This window comes from Rhinichthys klamathensis, unplaced genomic scaffold (assembly GCF_029890125.1).
Source record: "Rhinichthys klamathensis goyatoka isolate OS25496 unplaced genomic scaffold, OSU_Roscu_1.1 h1tg000035l_1, whole genome shotgun sequence".
NCBI classification, from domain to species: Eukaryota; Metazoa; Chordata; class Actinopteri; order Cypriniformes; family Leuciscidae; genus Rhinichthys; species Rhinichthys klamathensis.
The window spans coordinates 3,146,249-3,162,114 of NW_026606583.1; the positions used below are offsets into that span (position 1 = coordinate 3,146,249).

Here is a 15,866-nt window from a genome sequence, read left to right on the forward strand (position 1 = left end):
ACTAAGTCAAACTACCTCAGCTGTGCTGGTATAGTAAATAATCAACATCTATGTACTTCTGTCCAAGGGGTAGCAAACCCTTCTCCTGGAGTTTACCATCTTGCTGAGTTTAGCTCCAACCCTAATCAAGCACACATAATCAAGGTGTTCAGGATTAGTTAAAAATAAAAGGTAAGTGTGTTTGAGCAGGGTTGGAGCTGAAGTCTACAGGATGGTAGCCCTCCACGAGCTGAGTTATTGGCTACCCCTGCTGTATCCAGTTAGAACAGGGCTGGGCATTTCTGGACCTCAAGATCCACTTTACTGCAGAGTTTGATTCTAGTTAGTTTGATTCTAACTCAGGGATGGGCAACTCTGGCCCTCTAGAGCCCTATTCGGACTGGATTAGTTTTACAAGGGTTGATGGAGTAATGTAATTTTACCACAGGACGTTTGTAATATTAATGGGCAATTCGCACGGGAAAAGAAATAGTGGGAGGGGTAACTTGATTTACGTACCGCCGTCACCTCCCCCTTTGTCATGCGCGTATTACGTTGCGTCCTGATATAACTTGCGCAAACACATACTATATATATATATATACTGTATATATATAAACTTTATATAACAGTTAGGTCCAATCGAACGATTTCTTAATTAATTGAATTATGTTGGTAATAGGCACTTACCTAAAGCTAAAAGAAGTTTCGTGCTTTCGATCTTCTTTTTGATCTGAATGGTTTGTGGAAAACATGAGTTTCGCCACAGACTTGTTTCACCGTCTAGAACGCAACTGAATGCTTTTCAAGTGCCTCCATACTTGAAAAAATGCAGAACACTACTTTTAAACAGGAAATGATAGAACATTTACGTACATATTTACAGGGGGTCTGGGTCTATTCGCACGGGATTAGTATTACCCGAGGCAATTTTTCCAGACCTTTTTACAGAAGGTAAAAGTCGGCGTAATCTTATCTGACATTGTCCATAATGATTACTGAAATGGCACATTCGGACGGGACTAAAATCTCTGGGAAGTAATAATTAATTTACCCCATCTCTCCATGTTAAACTAATCCAGTCCGAATAGGGCTTAGGTTCCACTTTCTTGCAGAGCTTAGCTCCAACCCTAATCAAACATACCTGAACAAGCTAATCAAGGTCTACGGTCTTCATGATTACTAGAAAGCTACAGGTTGATGAGTTTGGGATCTGGGTTGGAGATAAGCTCTGAAGGAAAGTGGATCTAGAGGACAAGAGTTGCCCATCCCTTAGTTAGAATCAAGAAATCTCAAGCTTCTGTCATTTATCCTTGAGTACTTATAACATGTCCGTGAACAAATTAATGAAAGTGCATCTACTGTGGCTGCAGATATGCTATTTTTTGCTCAGACCACATATTTTATGGGATATTCATCTTGTAGAACAGGGGTGTCCAACCCTGCTCCTGGTGGACCACCTTCCAGCAGAGTTTAGCTGAAGTCTGCAGGAAAGTGACTTTCCAAGAGCAGGATTTGACACCCCTATTTTAGGACTTTTTTCTTGCCATCAGTGATATTGATGTTGCTACCCCTGTAAAAGAGCATGCTGAATCATTTCCGATGTTAAAACTTCCTCTGCAAGACAATTGATATTATGTTGTAAAGTTGTTGATAAAGAGAGTTGTACCTAGTGTACCTTTAAGATTTATATCTCTTTGGGCTACTCAAGTATTCTTGTTGTGTGTTTGTAGGATGGTTTTACTCCACTGGCCGTAGCTCTTCAGCAAGGTCATGATCAGGTGGTATCTCTGCTCCTGGAGAACGACACCAAGGGGAAGGTGCGACTACCCGCCCTGCACATCGCCGCCCGTAAAGACGACACCAAAGCAGCAGCGTTGCTTCTGCAGAATGACCACAATGCAGATGTTGAATCCAAGGTACCTCCATCAATATACAACCAAGTCTTTCCGTCAGTTTACATTTAGAACTTGGTGGTGCTTTCCATTCAAACACATAGGATGATTGTCATATTTTGGAATTAACGCAATGTAAAAAAATACACGTCTAAGCAGACTTTGTGGTGGCTAACGTAATCCAATGGTGCATGATGGGAGATGCTCATTGTAAATGAATTTACAATCGTCTTCAATTTAAAGAAAATCCCAAACAGTTAAACCGTAGACTTCTAGAGGATGCACCATCCAGTTAAGCCCTCGTGGTGTTGTGTGATGTGTGGTTTGTTGCTCTCCCTCACCATGTAGCCACCGTACAGCTTGGTGCTCCCATTGTGACTTTGTGAACACTAATCAGACCATTCTCTCTCCTCCCGCTCTGGTGGTCTCTCTAGATGATGGTGAATAGAACGACAGAGGTATACACTCACAAACGCTACACACCTCACAAAGCGCCCACATCACGCTGCTGCTGTTGCTGCCGCCCCATCCCCTCCTGCCCCTGCTCATTGCTTTTTTGTCTCAGTAAAATGGCACTTCTATTACTAACGGGCAACAGAAAACTAGCATGGAGAGGAAACGTTCTGGTTAACCGGTCGAGGTCTGCAGCTGAGAGAACTACTTGTATCATAAAAAAACGTCTCGGTTACGGATGTAACCCTCATTCCCTGAGTAGGGAACGGAGACGTTCCGTCGGATGACGACGAATGGGGGTTTCGCTTAGAAAGCCAATCGAAACCCCCATTCGTCGTCATCCGACGGAACTCGGAGTGACAACGAAAGGGAACTCATTTTCAATAAAAGGAGGGTTGTGTTTTTTGACAAACGGAATAGCTCTTTTAGAACACTCTTGACATTTGATATTTGTTGCACAGATAGTCCTGCCCAAGAAGTCAACCTTTCATTGGCCTGCTTGTTTCTGTATGTTAAATTAGGATAGTTTGCCCCAGCAACAACGAAAAATCAGCTACCTGCTTAAAAGACAAGCTTAGACCAGTATGAATGTCTATACTGGTCCAGCTGGTTTATGCCAGTTTAGTTCTGGTCTTACTGATAAACTAGAAAAGTCAAGTGGTTACTTATCTAGTAAAGCTGTTGGATCAAGGTAGCTTTGGTGGTTGATGTAGTGAAGAAACCTGCACAACAGTATCCAAAACACAACGTTTTCTGGTGACCAGCTCGGTCTGCAGTACCTTTTTATACTAGTGTTAAAACCAGTTTGCATTGGAATATGTCTGAATATGCGTTATGCTTCAATTTCTTTAAGTTATAAATCTAAGTGCCCTTTTAGATCAAAACCTAGATATCTAGTACTGTCCCACAGATGAAGGTAGGGTGAAGTCAGACTCCTCAGCTGCAGAGCACTCGTCCCGTCTCATGCATGACATTCCCCTCCTAACAGGTGCCAGCAGAAAGAGCTTCTCTTCTCTTCTCTTCTCTTCTCTTCTCTTCTCTTCTCTTCTCTTCTCTTCTCTTCTCTTCTCTTCTCTTCTCTTCACAGTCAGCATGGCTTCCAGATATGTTCCAGCTGTCCTTCAACTTAACAGCTTTGGATTGCACTGCATGACATGTAACTTATATACTGTATTAACCACTGACAAGACTGGGAATAATAGTCTGATGTTCATCTACAGCTCAAATGCACTGTCAAATGTACAGTGGCATACTGACTATTTTAAAAGATGTGTGCTATATACACTATAACTCAATAGAATGTACAGCAAATTCTTTAAACTTTAAACTTCAAAATAATTTAAACTGTATTCATGAGAATAGTTAGACAAGGAAGCACATTGTTTAATGCAGTGCACTGTATGCATGTTTGCACACTTGACGTCATGGGTCCACCTTCACAAAAGCTTTGTGTGTGTAAATGTAACTGTTGGCTGAAGGTTGCTGTCATAGAGGTATCATGCATCTGAGGAAAGCACATCCTTTAAAATGGAAAAAAACCCTTCCATCTATTGCAACTACAGCATAGTTTATAAACAGGGAGATTAAAGTAAACTTAATGTTCATCCCAAAGCAAAAGAATTGATCACCTGGATTGAGTTGGTGTGAGGGAACAAGTGAAGGATGTGTCTTCCCTCAGTGTTGTGCTAAGGTCATCTGTGTAGATCTGTCAGAGATTTACTGCACCACACCTGTCCTGGTGTCGTCTTTTCATATAGAGGATGAGGTCAGGTCAGGTAACGTGAGGTCAAGGCCTTTAGAATTCTGTATGTGACATTTTTGACCCCTGTACTTTATTCGTCTCTGTCCCTCTCCAGAGTGGCTTCACCCCTCTCCACATAGCAGCTCACTACGGTAACATCAATGTGGCGACCCTGCTCCTGAACCGCGGAGCTGCCGTAGACTTCAAGGCGAGGGTAAGGACACAAACTCCAGCTGTAGTTTTCTGTAAGAGTGGAGGGGATGGATATGAATGGTTCATGAACTGCACTAGGGTCAGAACAGGGTCATTCTCTCTTTTTTGTCCTTGACGAACATCATTTTATGTCATATTTAAAGCATGGACTGAAATTGCTCCCAAAAGGTATTTTGTTATATATTTACATGATACTTAATAAAAGTTTTGAAGTATGTGCAAAATCAGATTTCTGTTTAAATAAATCCTCTTTTTCTTGAATGGTTCATTTTCCTAAACATTAATAGTGTCAATGATGATCTATTGATAAAAAATATACATTTAAAATGCAGTTTAGACAAACAATGACTTGAATACATATCTTCTATGATTTTCATTACAAATACATTTTCCTTTGCCAAAATGTCAGGGTAATACGAAAAGAAAAACCTTAAGTAGTTTGGAATCTTTTATATTTATTTCTTAGAAAAAATAAAGGGTCATGTGACACAGAAGATTGGAGTAATGGCTGCTGAAAATTCAGCTTTGCCATCACAGGAATAACTTACATGTTAAAAAATATTTGTAATGAGTGGCTGCTGTAATGAGTGCAACAAAATAGACTTTTAATGGTAAATCCAAACAAGGAAACATGCTGGAGATTACTTAGCTACAACAAATAGCCCAACTACTTCATAAACGATACAGGACAAAGAACTAAGGAGCACTCAGAGCTTATATACAAACCCTGATCAATGTAGAAACAGAACAGGTGTGGGGAACTAATTAGCAACCATAGAAACAAACCATTGAGAAAATGAGAACAAAGGAAACTAGAATAGAGGGAGGGAGGAGCAATAGTGGAGATTTCCTCGACGATGTCATGGGTACGACGGGTCGAGATGGATCCTGTGAAGAGAGAGCCCAGAATGCAGATGTAGAGCAGGTGGACTAGCACAGCACCGCAGGCTTTGGAGGCCGTGACGGAGCTGTAGCGACGACCCCCCGAGGTGGAACCAGTGTGCCGGCTGGCCAACTAGGAACCGGAGGGAGGGTAGAGCCAGATGGAGCCGTAGGGGTGGAGAGACGAAGCGCAGTGGACGGCTTCCAAGTCCGTGGTGCAGGCGAGGCGACGTCTGACCTAGGTGGAGCCGGAGGGACGATGGTCCCTGGTGGAGCTGAGGGAGGGAGGAGCCAAGGCGGTAGAGTCAGGGCGACGGGTCAAAGTGGAGTAATGGGAACAGTGGCTTGAGGAAGAGCTGGGGAATCCCCCTGGCAGGGCAAAGCTGGAGACTGGAGGACCTGAGGCAGATCCACACACAGAGAAGTCGATTGGTTGAAGGTAACCAGCGGAGGCAAGGCTGAGGAACTGGCTGGTTTTGGATGAGGAGGCGGGAGAGGGAGTTTGGAAGGGAATTCTGGGAACAGAGGAGACTCTGACCTGGGCGAGACCAGCAGGGGCACATACAATTTATAGACTTTTGAATAGGCTTTTTTGTTTCTTTATATTGGACACTTTTAAGTGAGTAGAAGCTTTCTATAATTACTCGACTCCCACTCTACTTCCAGGTTTTCTATTTTCCACTCCCTGCTTGCTCTACACTCTCTGGTGAAACCCCATTCTGATTGATCATAGAGTGAGAGAAAATGCTAATTGTTTAAAAAAAAACACACACACACACATACTCTGACCTGCAATGCCGTGAACACTGACAAGTGCGATACAAACAGTGAGGCGTCCCTGTGCTGTTGGTTCATATTACAGCACTCACAGAAAACCTTTCAGCTAAACAAATTAGAGGACTGAAAATAACTGTTGTATGATCAGCTGCTTAAACTCAACCAATGTTGCTTTCAGAACAATAAACATATTGCAAAAAAATTCCTTATGCACAACACTAGATCCAAACAACCTTCTTGACACTGCATATAATACACAGATTGACCCTGAACTGGTTTAGACCATGTAAACCAGTGTCTCTCTGCTGCTCTTTGACCCTGACATGAAGAAAAATTTGATCCCACAGATCTGACATCCATATCTCCATCTCCGAATATACTACATCCATCAGTGTCAAAGCATTTGCTGTTGTGTACTCAACAATTCAATCCCACACAGTTTTAACTTAAATTACACATTGTATGCTCCCAAGATGCAAGTCAATGGTATACGCAGACAAGCTTTATTGGGGTCCTTTATGCTTTATAAAAAGCAGTGCATCATGGTAAGTTAGGGATTTTGTGAACCATCACTAGAGGGTGGTGTAGCCCAATACTTCCGTCTGCAGCGTGATGCTGTGCACTACATCTGCGCAATAATTGCAGGCTACAGCTACAGATAGAATCTCTCATATGTGCAATATTATTAAAAAACTTATTCCACCGACAACATACTGTATTGTCACGGATGCAGACAAATTAAGACACAACAAAAACCATCCTGTATGCAAAGGAAAACATCGTAGTTAAAAGTTAGTTAATAGTGAGAATTGGACCCTAATCTAAAGTGTGACCAAATAAATAAATATTCATAAGAACAATAAATTAATCTTTGTTGAAAGCATCAATTGCATGCTGTTGGTTGATAAAGATTTCCACAGGCTTGCACATCAGTTTGTAAAATATATATATATATATATATATATATATATATATATATATATATATATATATATATATATATATATATATTTATATATACCATTAATGCTCATGATACAACATTTTAAATATAGGCCAGGTAATCCACTCTTGATATATTCTCATTATGGATACATATACACTCTTTATGGATACTGTTATCAGAAACAGAAGGGTTTCCTCCCCCTTGAGTGATTTCTAAAATCTATTGACTTTTCAATGAATGATAAAATATTTCTGTGTAATTTAAGTGTTCATTTCAGCAATTTTGGGCTCTTAGTTCCTGTCGTTAAATTGCATTATTAAGCCAATATGCTTTTAGCATTAGCCATATAACCATGATAATGAAAAGGTGGTAAACCAGAAAGTTATTTTCCATTCACACAAAACCAATGAAGTATGTATTTACATTGAATGTTCTGAATCTTGTTCTTTAGAACTTGATTGTGCGTCTCCGTCTGACACTTAGTTGTGTTATTGTATTGCGACAGAATGACATCACACCTCTCCATGTGGCATCGAAAAGAGGAAATGCCAACATGGTCAGGCTTCTGCTGGAGAGAGGGGCCCGAATCGACGCCAGAACCAAGGTCAGTGCCGCAAGCAGTTGAACCAAACAGACTGTCTTTCTTTTCCAGCTCTATATTTAACTCTTCAGAGGAAGTGGTTTTCCCTATTGCCTTTATTGCACAACAGCATGTGTACATTGTATGGTTAAGAAAGACTTAATAAAAGCAGTAATTTATAAACTAATTGCATATCGTGTTTCAGAGGAAACTAATTCAATTGCTGTTAATTTGTGGCCAGTTTCAGCTGCTTTCTTAGAAGCAGAAGGTACTTTTCAAGATGAATGGAGAATTTATTGGCAGGAATAATTTAGGGATGCATGCCGTTTGATTCTTATAAATGATAACAACTGCTGCCCTCGGGTTGTATGTGTTTGGCACCACCGTCGAAGAAAAATTGCATGCAGATGTTGCGCTCATCTCCGTCTCCAGTAGTGGAACGTTGTCTCTCATTGTGTTTTTGAAATATTGGCACATGTCTTTAGTATTGGGAGGGGATGTAATATTAATGATGGCTGACGTTTGTAGATTCTGGCACCTGCCAGTGAAGCAGTGTGTGTAATATATGTGTGTTTGTTTTAATATCTTCAGGACGGCCTGACACCTTTACACTGTGGAGCGAGGAGCGGTCATGAGCAAGTAGTTGAGATGTTACTAGATCGCGGAGCACCAATCCTCTCGAAGACAAAGGTTAGATATGCTGTTCTGCCTTTAAAAGGATAGTTCCCTCTAAAATGCATAATCATTTACTCACCCCATGTCGTACCAAAAATGCATGACTTTCTTTCTTCTGTAGAACACAAAAGAAGATATTTTCAAGAATGTTCATGCTGCTCTTTTCCATATATGGAAAGTGACATCCTGGACATTCTGCTTAACATCTCCTTGTGTTGCAGTTCAGTGTTGCAGAGTTCATCAGTTATGAAACAAACTCAATTCAACTATAAAGCATCTCTACAGAAGACAATAGTGTCATTATTCAGCTCAAGTCAGTTCAGTGTTGATTCAGTTGATTCAATAATAGTGCCAAGTTCAATTTAGTTATAAGCAGCTCTACAGAAGACTATTGTGTCATTATCCAGCTCAATTCAAGCTTTGTTCTCATCCGATGCGGAGTGTTAGTGCAGTCAAATCTGTAATATCACTGAATATTAATTGCCTTTTGAACCCCAATTTTTTTTTTAACCAATTTCTCTTTGTTACAGAAAAGGTTAAATGGGTTTGGAATGATGTGACAGCAAGTAAATGACATCATTTTTGAGTGAACTATTACTTTAAGCATATGCAGATGTGACATTATCATTTTTTTCTTTTTTCCATTGCATCACTGAACACTTTCCTGGAATCTGAAAGCAAAGCAAAACATGGTCACAGACTCCTCGCCAAATTAGATAATATCCCAGCCGATTCATGTCTCAATGGAGCAATTGTTTTAGTACAAATAGTGACGTATAAATAGCCTCTCGCTGTTCTTTTACCCCAGATGTCCTTTTTGAGGAGGGGATTATGGCTTTATTAGATTTTAAAAGTTTACTTTTTCTTCTCTGAATTCTTAGAAAGATAAAACTGCTTTTAGATTTGAGCCATCTGTGATTCCTGCAAGATGACGAGTAAAAAATAAAGAATAGAGAAGTGAAAGTTCTTCAGTTTAGTTTAATTTCTTCATAACCTAAATTGGTGTGTGTTTCAACAGAATGGCCTGTCACCGCTGCACATGGCCACACAAGGAGATCATCTGAACTGTGTTCAGCTCTTACTTCATCATGACGTGCCCGTGGACGATGTCACCAACGATTACCTGACAGCCCTGCATGTCGCTGCACACTGCGGACACTACAAAGTTGCCAAGGTCCTTGTGGACAAGAGGGCCAATCCTAATGCCAAAGCGCTGGTGAGTCTTGGGTTAACGAGTAGGACGTTGCTGAATCTAGAAGGTCTGCTCGGGATCGATTTTTCAGCCCCGCTTCTGCAAGATTCTATTCTGTTACCACCCACTTCTGCTAAAAATAAGTTATTTCTTCCTTATTTCTTCCTGCTCCTACCCTCAACTCTTAAGTTCTATCCCACTCCTGACTTCAAAATCTAGCAAATAGAGATTTATGAGTTTTTTTTTTTTGTCCAATTCCAGTGTTATATGCTATTTTTCCAATTCCCACACTCAATGCTTCTATCCTCACCTTGTTGTATTTGCTGCAACTGGCAAAAGGAAGGTCGCATACAACCGAATAACTTTGAGAATATCCAATGCTTTGAGAATATCCAACCCTGCCCCTGTAAAACTTCTCATTTTTTTGCGATAGATGAATAACCTTCTGTACCTTAACTTTTATTTTATTTTTAGTTTATATATTGCCCACAATTATCTACCCACTCAGCAATTCAAAATGTGTCCCACGCTTCACTCAGTTGAGTCGGGTCCCGCAGACTTCTATCTGGTTCAGCATCTTTTTAATCCTGTCAAATAAACCATAGTCTCCCATTACCAGACCTTTGGCTATCAGCATAAGGTGTGGTCTGCATTGCTGCTTATTCTGGCCAAGAACCCTTCAGTTAAACAGGAAGAGACCATCTGAATGACATGTAAAGCTGACTTTTAATTATTTCCATCAAGAGGTGCATTCGTTTTGGTTGAAGTTCTTGTATTGACAATGCTCTGTAAAGTCTCCTCCAGCACATCCCAAAGTCTTTCAATGAATTTAAGGTTTGCCAGTTCATGTGTGAAACTGATTCTTCATGATTCTTCACTTTTTTGGGCCGGTTAATGTATTTTATTCCACAATAATAGACTGGTGTGGGGGAAAAAAACAGTACACCAATCAGATTAGAGAATGCTTTTCAATTTTTATGCAATAGGCATCAGATGTTGTTGTAGCCCAAACATGTTCTACTTAAATATGGTCAATGATGTAAAAAAAAAAAAAAGAAGGAAAAAAGAGCTTACTGTGAAATCCCAGAATTCTATTTTTCTCCCCCTTTGGCTCTCACCTTAGATGGTTTCCTCCAAATTTTATACGTGAGCATGACATTTAACAAGTTTTGTTTCTGAACAGCACCATGGCAATCTGTAAAAAGCCTCTCTTGGCAAAAAGTGCAGTGCATACTGTCATGCTCTGAAGTAATGGTTACAGAACGGGCGTGTCGCTGCAGTTTATGAGGAAAAAAGGGAAGAAAGAAAGAAAACTGTAGAAAGACAAGCCTGCCAAGCATTGAGCAGCGGGAGCCACGTGTTTTCGTTCGTCTGGAAACAAAGCTTTGTTATCTCTTCAGTCATCTGGTTATGGGCAAAAAGCAACCAGATTTTCATTAATAAGCTAGAGTAAAATCCATCAGAATCTCTTTTTTTTTCTCTGTAGAATGGTTTTACACCACTTCACATTGCTTGTAAGAAGAACAGGATTAAAGTGATGGAGCTGCTGCTGAAACACGGAGCGTCCATTCAGGCTGTGACTGAGGTGAGAGAGAAAGACACTGTTTTTTTTTCTTAATATCTACATTTGCAGAGCTTGCTTTATGCAGTTTGGTCTCTTTTGATCAACAGTTCAACAATCAGCAATCATCTCTGAATGTAAGAAATATTGCACATGTCTTTGTAAGAATTGTTGGTTTTCTGTGGAAACCAGGGTCGTAGCAACCATTGGAGGGACTTTTGTCTCGCCCACTTTTCAGGACATAATTATTTATTTTAAAGGTTTTATTTTAAGACCAGTTGGTTGAATTTTCTGGCAAGCAATTTGTTAGTGGTAATCCCACCATGGCCACTGCCCATTTTACTAAATGAGCAATATGTGAACATTGTGTCATCTAATTAATATTCATGACCCAATATAAAGTGTCTCTGCTAATTATTTATTGTTCCTACACCTCTAATGAAAATCTAACATTTATATCCAACCGTGCAATTTCACTTTCTATATTTTGCAATGTGACTTTATATATCAAAATGCGACTTAGTTTCTTATAATTGCAACTTTAAAAATCCCACAGTGTAATTTAAAATATCATGTTGTTACTTTATTTCTTGCGGTGGCTTTAAATCTTGCAGTTTTAACTTTGTTTCTAATTATTGTGATTATTTTGCTTTATAACTCATATGAAGTCACTATTAGAAGAAATGTTTGTTTTTTTGCCTCAAAAGAGGCTTTTGCAACTTTGCGCATCATAATTGTTACTGCCAGTTGTGGCATTATATCTCGCAACATTACTTTATATTATTCAATTGCAAATGTATTTTTCATAACTGCAAATTTATATCCGACAGTGAAACTTTAAAAAAAAAAAAATCATAATGTAACTTTATATTTACAGCGTGACTTTATATATCAAATTTACATCTTAGTTTCTTATAAATGCAACTTTAAAACTCACAATGTCACTAAATCTTGCAGTGTAATTTAAAATCTCACATTGTGATCTGGCAATGTGGCTTTGCATGCAGTTGTAGTAATTGTGACGCTTTCTTGTACAATAATTATGACTTTACAGTACGTATATCTCACAATTGCAACTTTACCTTTCTGCGTTTGCAACTTTATTTCTTACAGCGTGACTTTATTTTTTGTTTTAAACTCTCTTTAATCTGAGGTCGAAACAAGCTTCCATACATAGCAGTCTAGCATTTGATGGTAGAGCGAGAATTAAATATTCTCTTGTTTTGAAAAACAACATGTGCGTTTTGAAGTGAGGTAATATTTGCTTTAGCATGCAGTTCCCGACACCTCAAAGCTGCATATTTCTGTGTCTCTGGCAGTCTGGACTCACACCGATTCATGTGGCCGCTTTTATGGGCCATGAAAATATTGTGACTCAGCTGACAAATCACGGAGCGTCAGCTAACTCAATGAATGTGGTGAGTACAGCCGTCCCCAACCCCACCAGCACCAAACAAATAGTTTTACAAGTTTCCTTTTGATAGTGAACAAAAAAAAAAAAGAGTAAAACAAAACATTTTAGCAAAGAGGCCAGCCGTGTTCCTCTCTGGAACGTGTCATTGCTTGCCACATTGGTTTGGTCTCCCGTTTCATAAAGCCATTTAGGGTAATAACAGCCTCTGTCCATGTGCTTAAACATACGTCTGACCACAGGTTGGAGCTCCTCTACTGTAATTAGAGTACAGTCAGACTGTAATCATGCTCGACTGTTCCCCATCAGACAGACGGTGGGCCCACAGCAAGCCACTGTTACCGTAGAAACATGCTTTAGGCTTTGTTGGGGTGCAGCTCATTGAGACAGTCAAAACACAGAGAGCAAGACAGGGGCCTGGTCTGATGAAAGGGCTGTGTACACACACACAAAGGCTTACTGTCCAGACACAGTAGTACCTTTTTCCTGAAGCTTCCTCTGTGTGTGTTTTAGAGGGGAGAGACGGCGCTCCATATGGCTGCCAGGGCAGGACAGGCAAACGTGGTCAAATTCCTGGTGGCGAATGGAGCAGATGTGGATGCTAAAGCCAAGGTGAGTGAGAGATACGAGTCTGGGTATGTGCTGCTTTATTAGTGGTGTTTGCAAAGACAAGTGCTGCTACTGTTACTTAAATTTGGCCGTGTGTCCACCAAAAACGCCTTGCAGCGGGCGCTTGAAAGCGTATTGGCGGCGCAGCGTTTTTTTTCAGTTGACATGCTGCTATATGTGGTGATACGGAATATCTCCGGAACTGTTACTAGTGTCTTACTACACAAGTAATATATTTCTGAATATAAAAATGCTCTGGCACTAGTTATGAAAGAAGAGATGTTATCGTTTGTTATTGTTGTACAAGCAGAATGTGACGGTTGGTTGTGTGGTATTTGTCCCCCCCCACCTTCACTGTGATTGGACAATTGGGTATTGAGCGCTCGGCATGACAAGTTGCCGGCATGATTTCATGCTGAGCGCTCTGCGTTTTTTTACCGCCATTTTAAAAATGCGCCGCTCACATTAAAAACAATTTGAAAAATATGGTGGACAGCTTCTTTAGAGTTTGTGATTAGGACATAGTCCTAACCCATAGCTGTTGAGCATATAGTTTGCACCACAATGCTTGTGCTGCGGACATGGCTAAAACCTCAAATCATGCAACTTGTTGAAGAGTTATTCTGTTATATTTCATTCTGAGTGATTCGAATTTTTGTCTGGCGCATAAAACAAGTGAAACAAATCCCAAAGACTTACAGTAAATGAGGGAGCTTGGAGAGACTTGAAAGGGGTTTTTTTTGACTTGAGTCAGAAAACAACCACTCTGAACACCCTAACGTCCACATAGCAACATGCTTAAACCACTCAGAACTCTTTAGCAACCAAGCAACACTCTAGAAACCACTGTCCTAGATCACAGTGTAAATCAACATTCTAAAAATCACTAACCCCTTTTGCAATGGCATACCAATGGCATTTTGCAATGTGAAACTCCATTAATTTTCTCCATAGGGAAGTTGATTTTGAACGATAACTTTTAAACCTTTAAAGACAACGTGAGATACGAGATTGTTAATCCATGGTATTTGCTTCTGCTGACGCGTTATTTCAGCAATAAAAAAAAAATCGTATTTAACAGCAGAATTCCTTGTGAAAATCTACATTACCCTAGCCTGGTTAAAACCAGACCATTCTCAGTTGTAACTGAGTTATGGTCTGGCAAAGCATCATAGACAAATCATTTTCAGAGGGGCGTCACCACCGGACGTCGCGGATAGACTTAAAACCAATCAGAGCGATGAAGGAGATGACGAATGCAGAGCAGCGTGTGTTGTTCTTTGCTCGATTTTTAACAAAAAGGAAACGTTTAAAATCGCTTAAAACAGACGCGATAGCTGATTCGAACGAGTGATGTTCGACGGCGGCATCCATCTTTGTAATGTAAGCTACAAAATCTGCTTCAAAATCCCAGCGCTGTCGTCATCGTGTAAAGCCCGCCCCAACGTTTCTGATTGGTGCCTCGATTGCGACGGATTGGAAATGGGCTTGAATGAGCTCTTTGCCAGACTTTCAAAGCAAATCTAAATTTGCCGGAAGTTGTCTGGGTTTTCCCAGGCTAACATTACCCATGATGCTGTACAGAAAATGACACCAATCAGTCGAAAAAACAACACTTGCCAAAATAGCTCTTTAGCTCCGCCCACTCCCATGAAGCACTGCGAATGTAATCCAGTCGATCTCTCTAAGCTCTCAAAATACTTAAATATTTGTATATATATATATATGCGTATTTTGCAATAGTTTTATATTTCTCCATTGTTTTTAATTTGATTATTCTGTTTTCAGTGCTTCATGGGATTGTAGTTCTTTCCCTTACTAAAGGCGTAGTTATGTTCACAGTGTTGTACCTTTGTCATTTTGTCCGATTTTCGAAAACCTTTTTGCTTTAAATCAAAGTTTGTAGTGTTGTGATTCACCTCACAGCTAATTGGATTGGTTCATGGCTTATAACACTTTAACGACGACTTTAAAAACAATTTACTGGAAACGGGAATGGAAAAAATACTTCCGGAACCAGCGCTTCCTGGAACTGTTGAACTCTATACCCTGGCAACTACTCACAACCCCTAGCAAGTGCATAACAACATGTTACATCCACTCAGAACACTTTATCAACCACATACCAACATCCTGTCAACCATCCAGAACACATTAGCAACTGAATAGCGTTAGTTTTCTATTTCTTTTCACTTCATTTTTAAAAATTCTAGTCTATAATATTATTATTTAAATATCAACCACATCATATGGAGTACAATAGTTCCATCTGTGTTCCATCTGTCATATAAGTATGTAAATAAAACGTACTTGTAAAATGATGCTAGACTTTAGAAGCGCAGACAATGTAATGAAAGTGTGGTGAAACTACTGTGCTGTGGAATGCAATGCAGTCGATCTATACTAATAAGAAACAGTTGCTTGTTTGTTTGTGGTTACATGAAAGACTGCCAAAAGGCCCAAAACCTTTTTAAGTGTTGCCCCGCTTAATTTAGTTCTGCAGTCCTGCAAGGAAATATTGAAATACTGGTCTAGCATCTTACAACCTCTAAAAAGGAAAAAAAAAAAGTGTAACTTATCTTAAATGTGTGTGTAGGACGATCAGACACCGCTGCATATATCCAGTCGTCTGGGAAAACCCGACATAATCCAGCAACTGCTGCAACACGGGGCTTCACCCGATGCCACCACCACGTCTGGATACACACCCCTCCACCTGGCCGCACGTGAAGGCCACAAAGACGTGGCATCCATCCTGCTGGACAACGGAGCATCTCTCGGCATCACTACGAAGGTCAGTCAAACACACAAAGCTGGACGATCCATAATGCTCCATTATATTTGTATAATCATAGATACCCTGGCTGGGATACACTGACTGGGAGTCCATTGGGGTTTTTTTTACAAGGAAAAGCCTTTTAATGTCCCGTTTTAACTTCCTGTTTCAATAGG

The 15,866-nt window shown here is 40.1% G+C and overlaps 1 protein-coding gene across 37 annotated transcripts in view; it reads left to right on the top strand.

Moving 5' to 3' along the window:
* ank3b (ankyrin 3b) overlaps positions 1-15,866 on the top strand; it is a 187,860-nt gene that overhangs the window by 112,475 nt on the left and 59,519 nt on the right. For 32 of the 37 annotated variants that reach the window (XM_056245887.1, XM_056245883.1, XM_056245893.1 and 29 more), the window contains exons 6-15: positions 1,713-1,898; positions 2,309-2,332; positions 4,184-4,282; positions 7,392-7,490; positions 8,058-8,156; positions 9,160-9,357; positions 10,820-10,918; positions 12,214-12,312; positions 12,819-12,917; positions 15,511-15,708. In XM_056245887.1, the coding sequence (XP_056101862.1) occupies positions 1,713-1,898; positions 2,309-2,332; positions 4,184-4,282; positions 7,392-7,490; positions 8,058-8,156; positions 9,160-9,357; positions 10,820-10,918; positions 12,214-12,312; positions 12,819-12,917; positions 15,511-15,708 (1,200 nt within the window). The remainder of the gene's footprint in view (positions 1-1,712; positions 1,899-2,308; positions 2,333-4,183; positions 4,283-7,391; positions 7,491-8,057; positions 8,157-9,159; positions 9,358-10,819; positions 10,919-12,213; positions 12,313-12,818; positions 12,918-15,510; positions 15,709-15,866) is intronic. The other 5 variants (XM_056245879.1, XM_056245899.1, XM_056245888.1 and 2 more) reach the window with 1 other exon arrangement.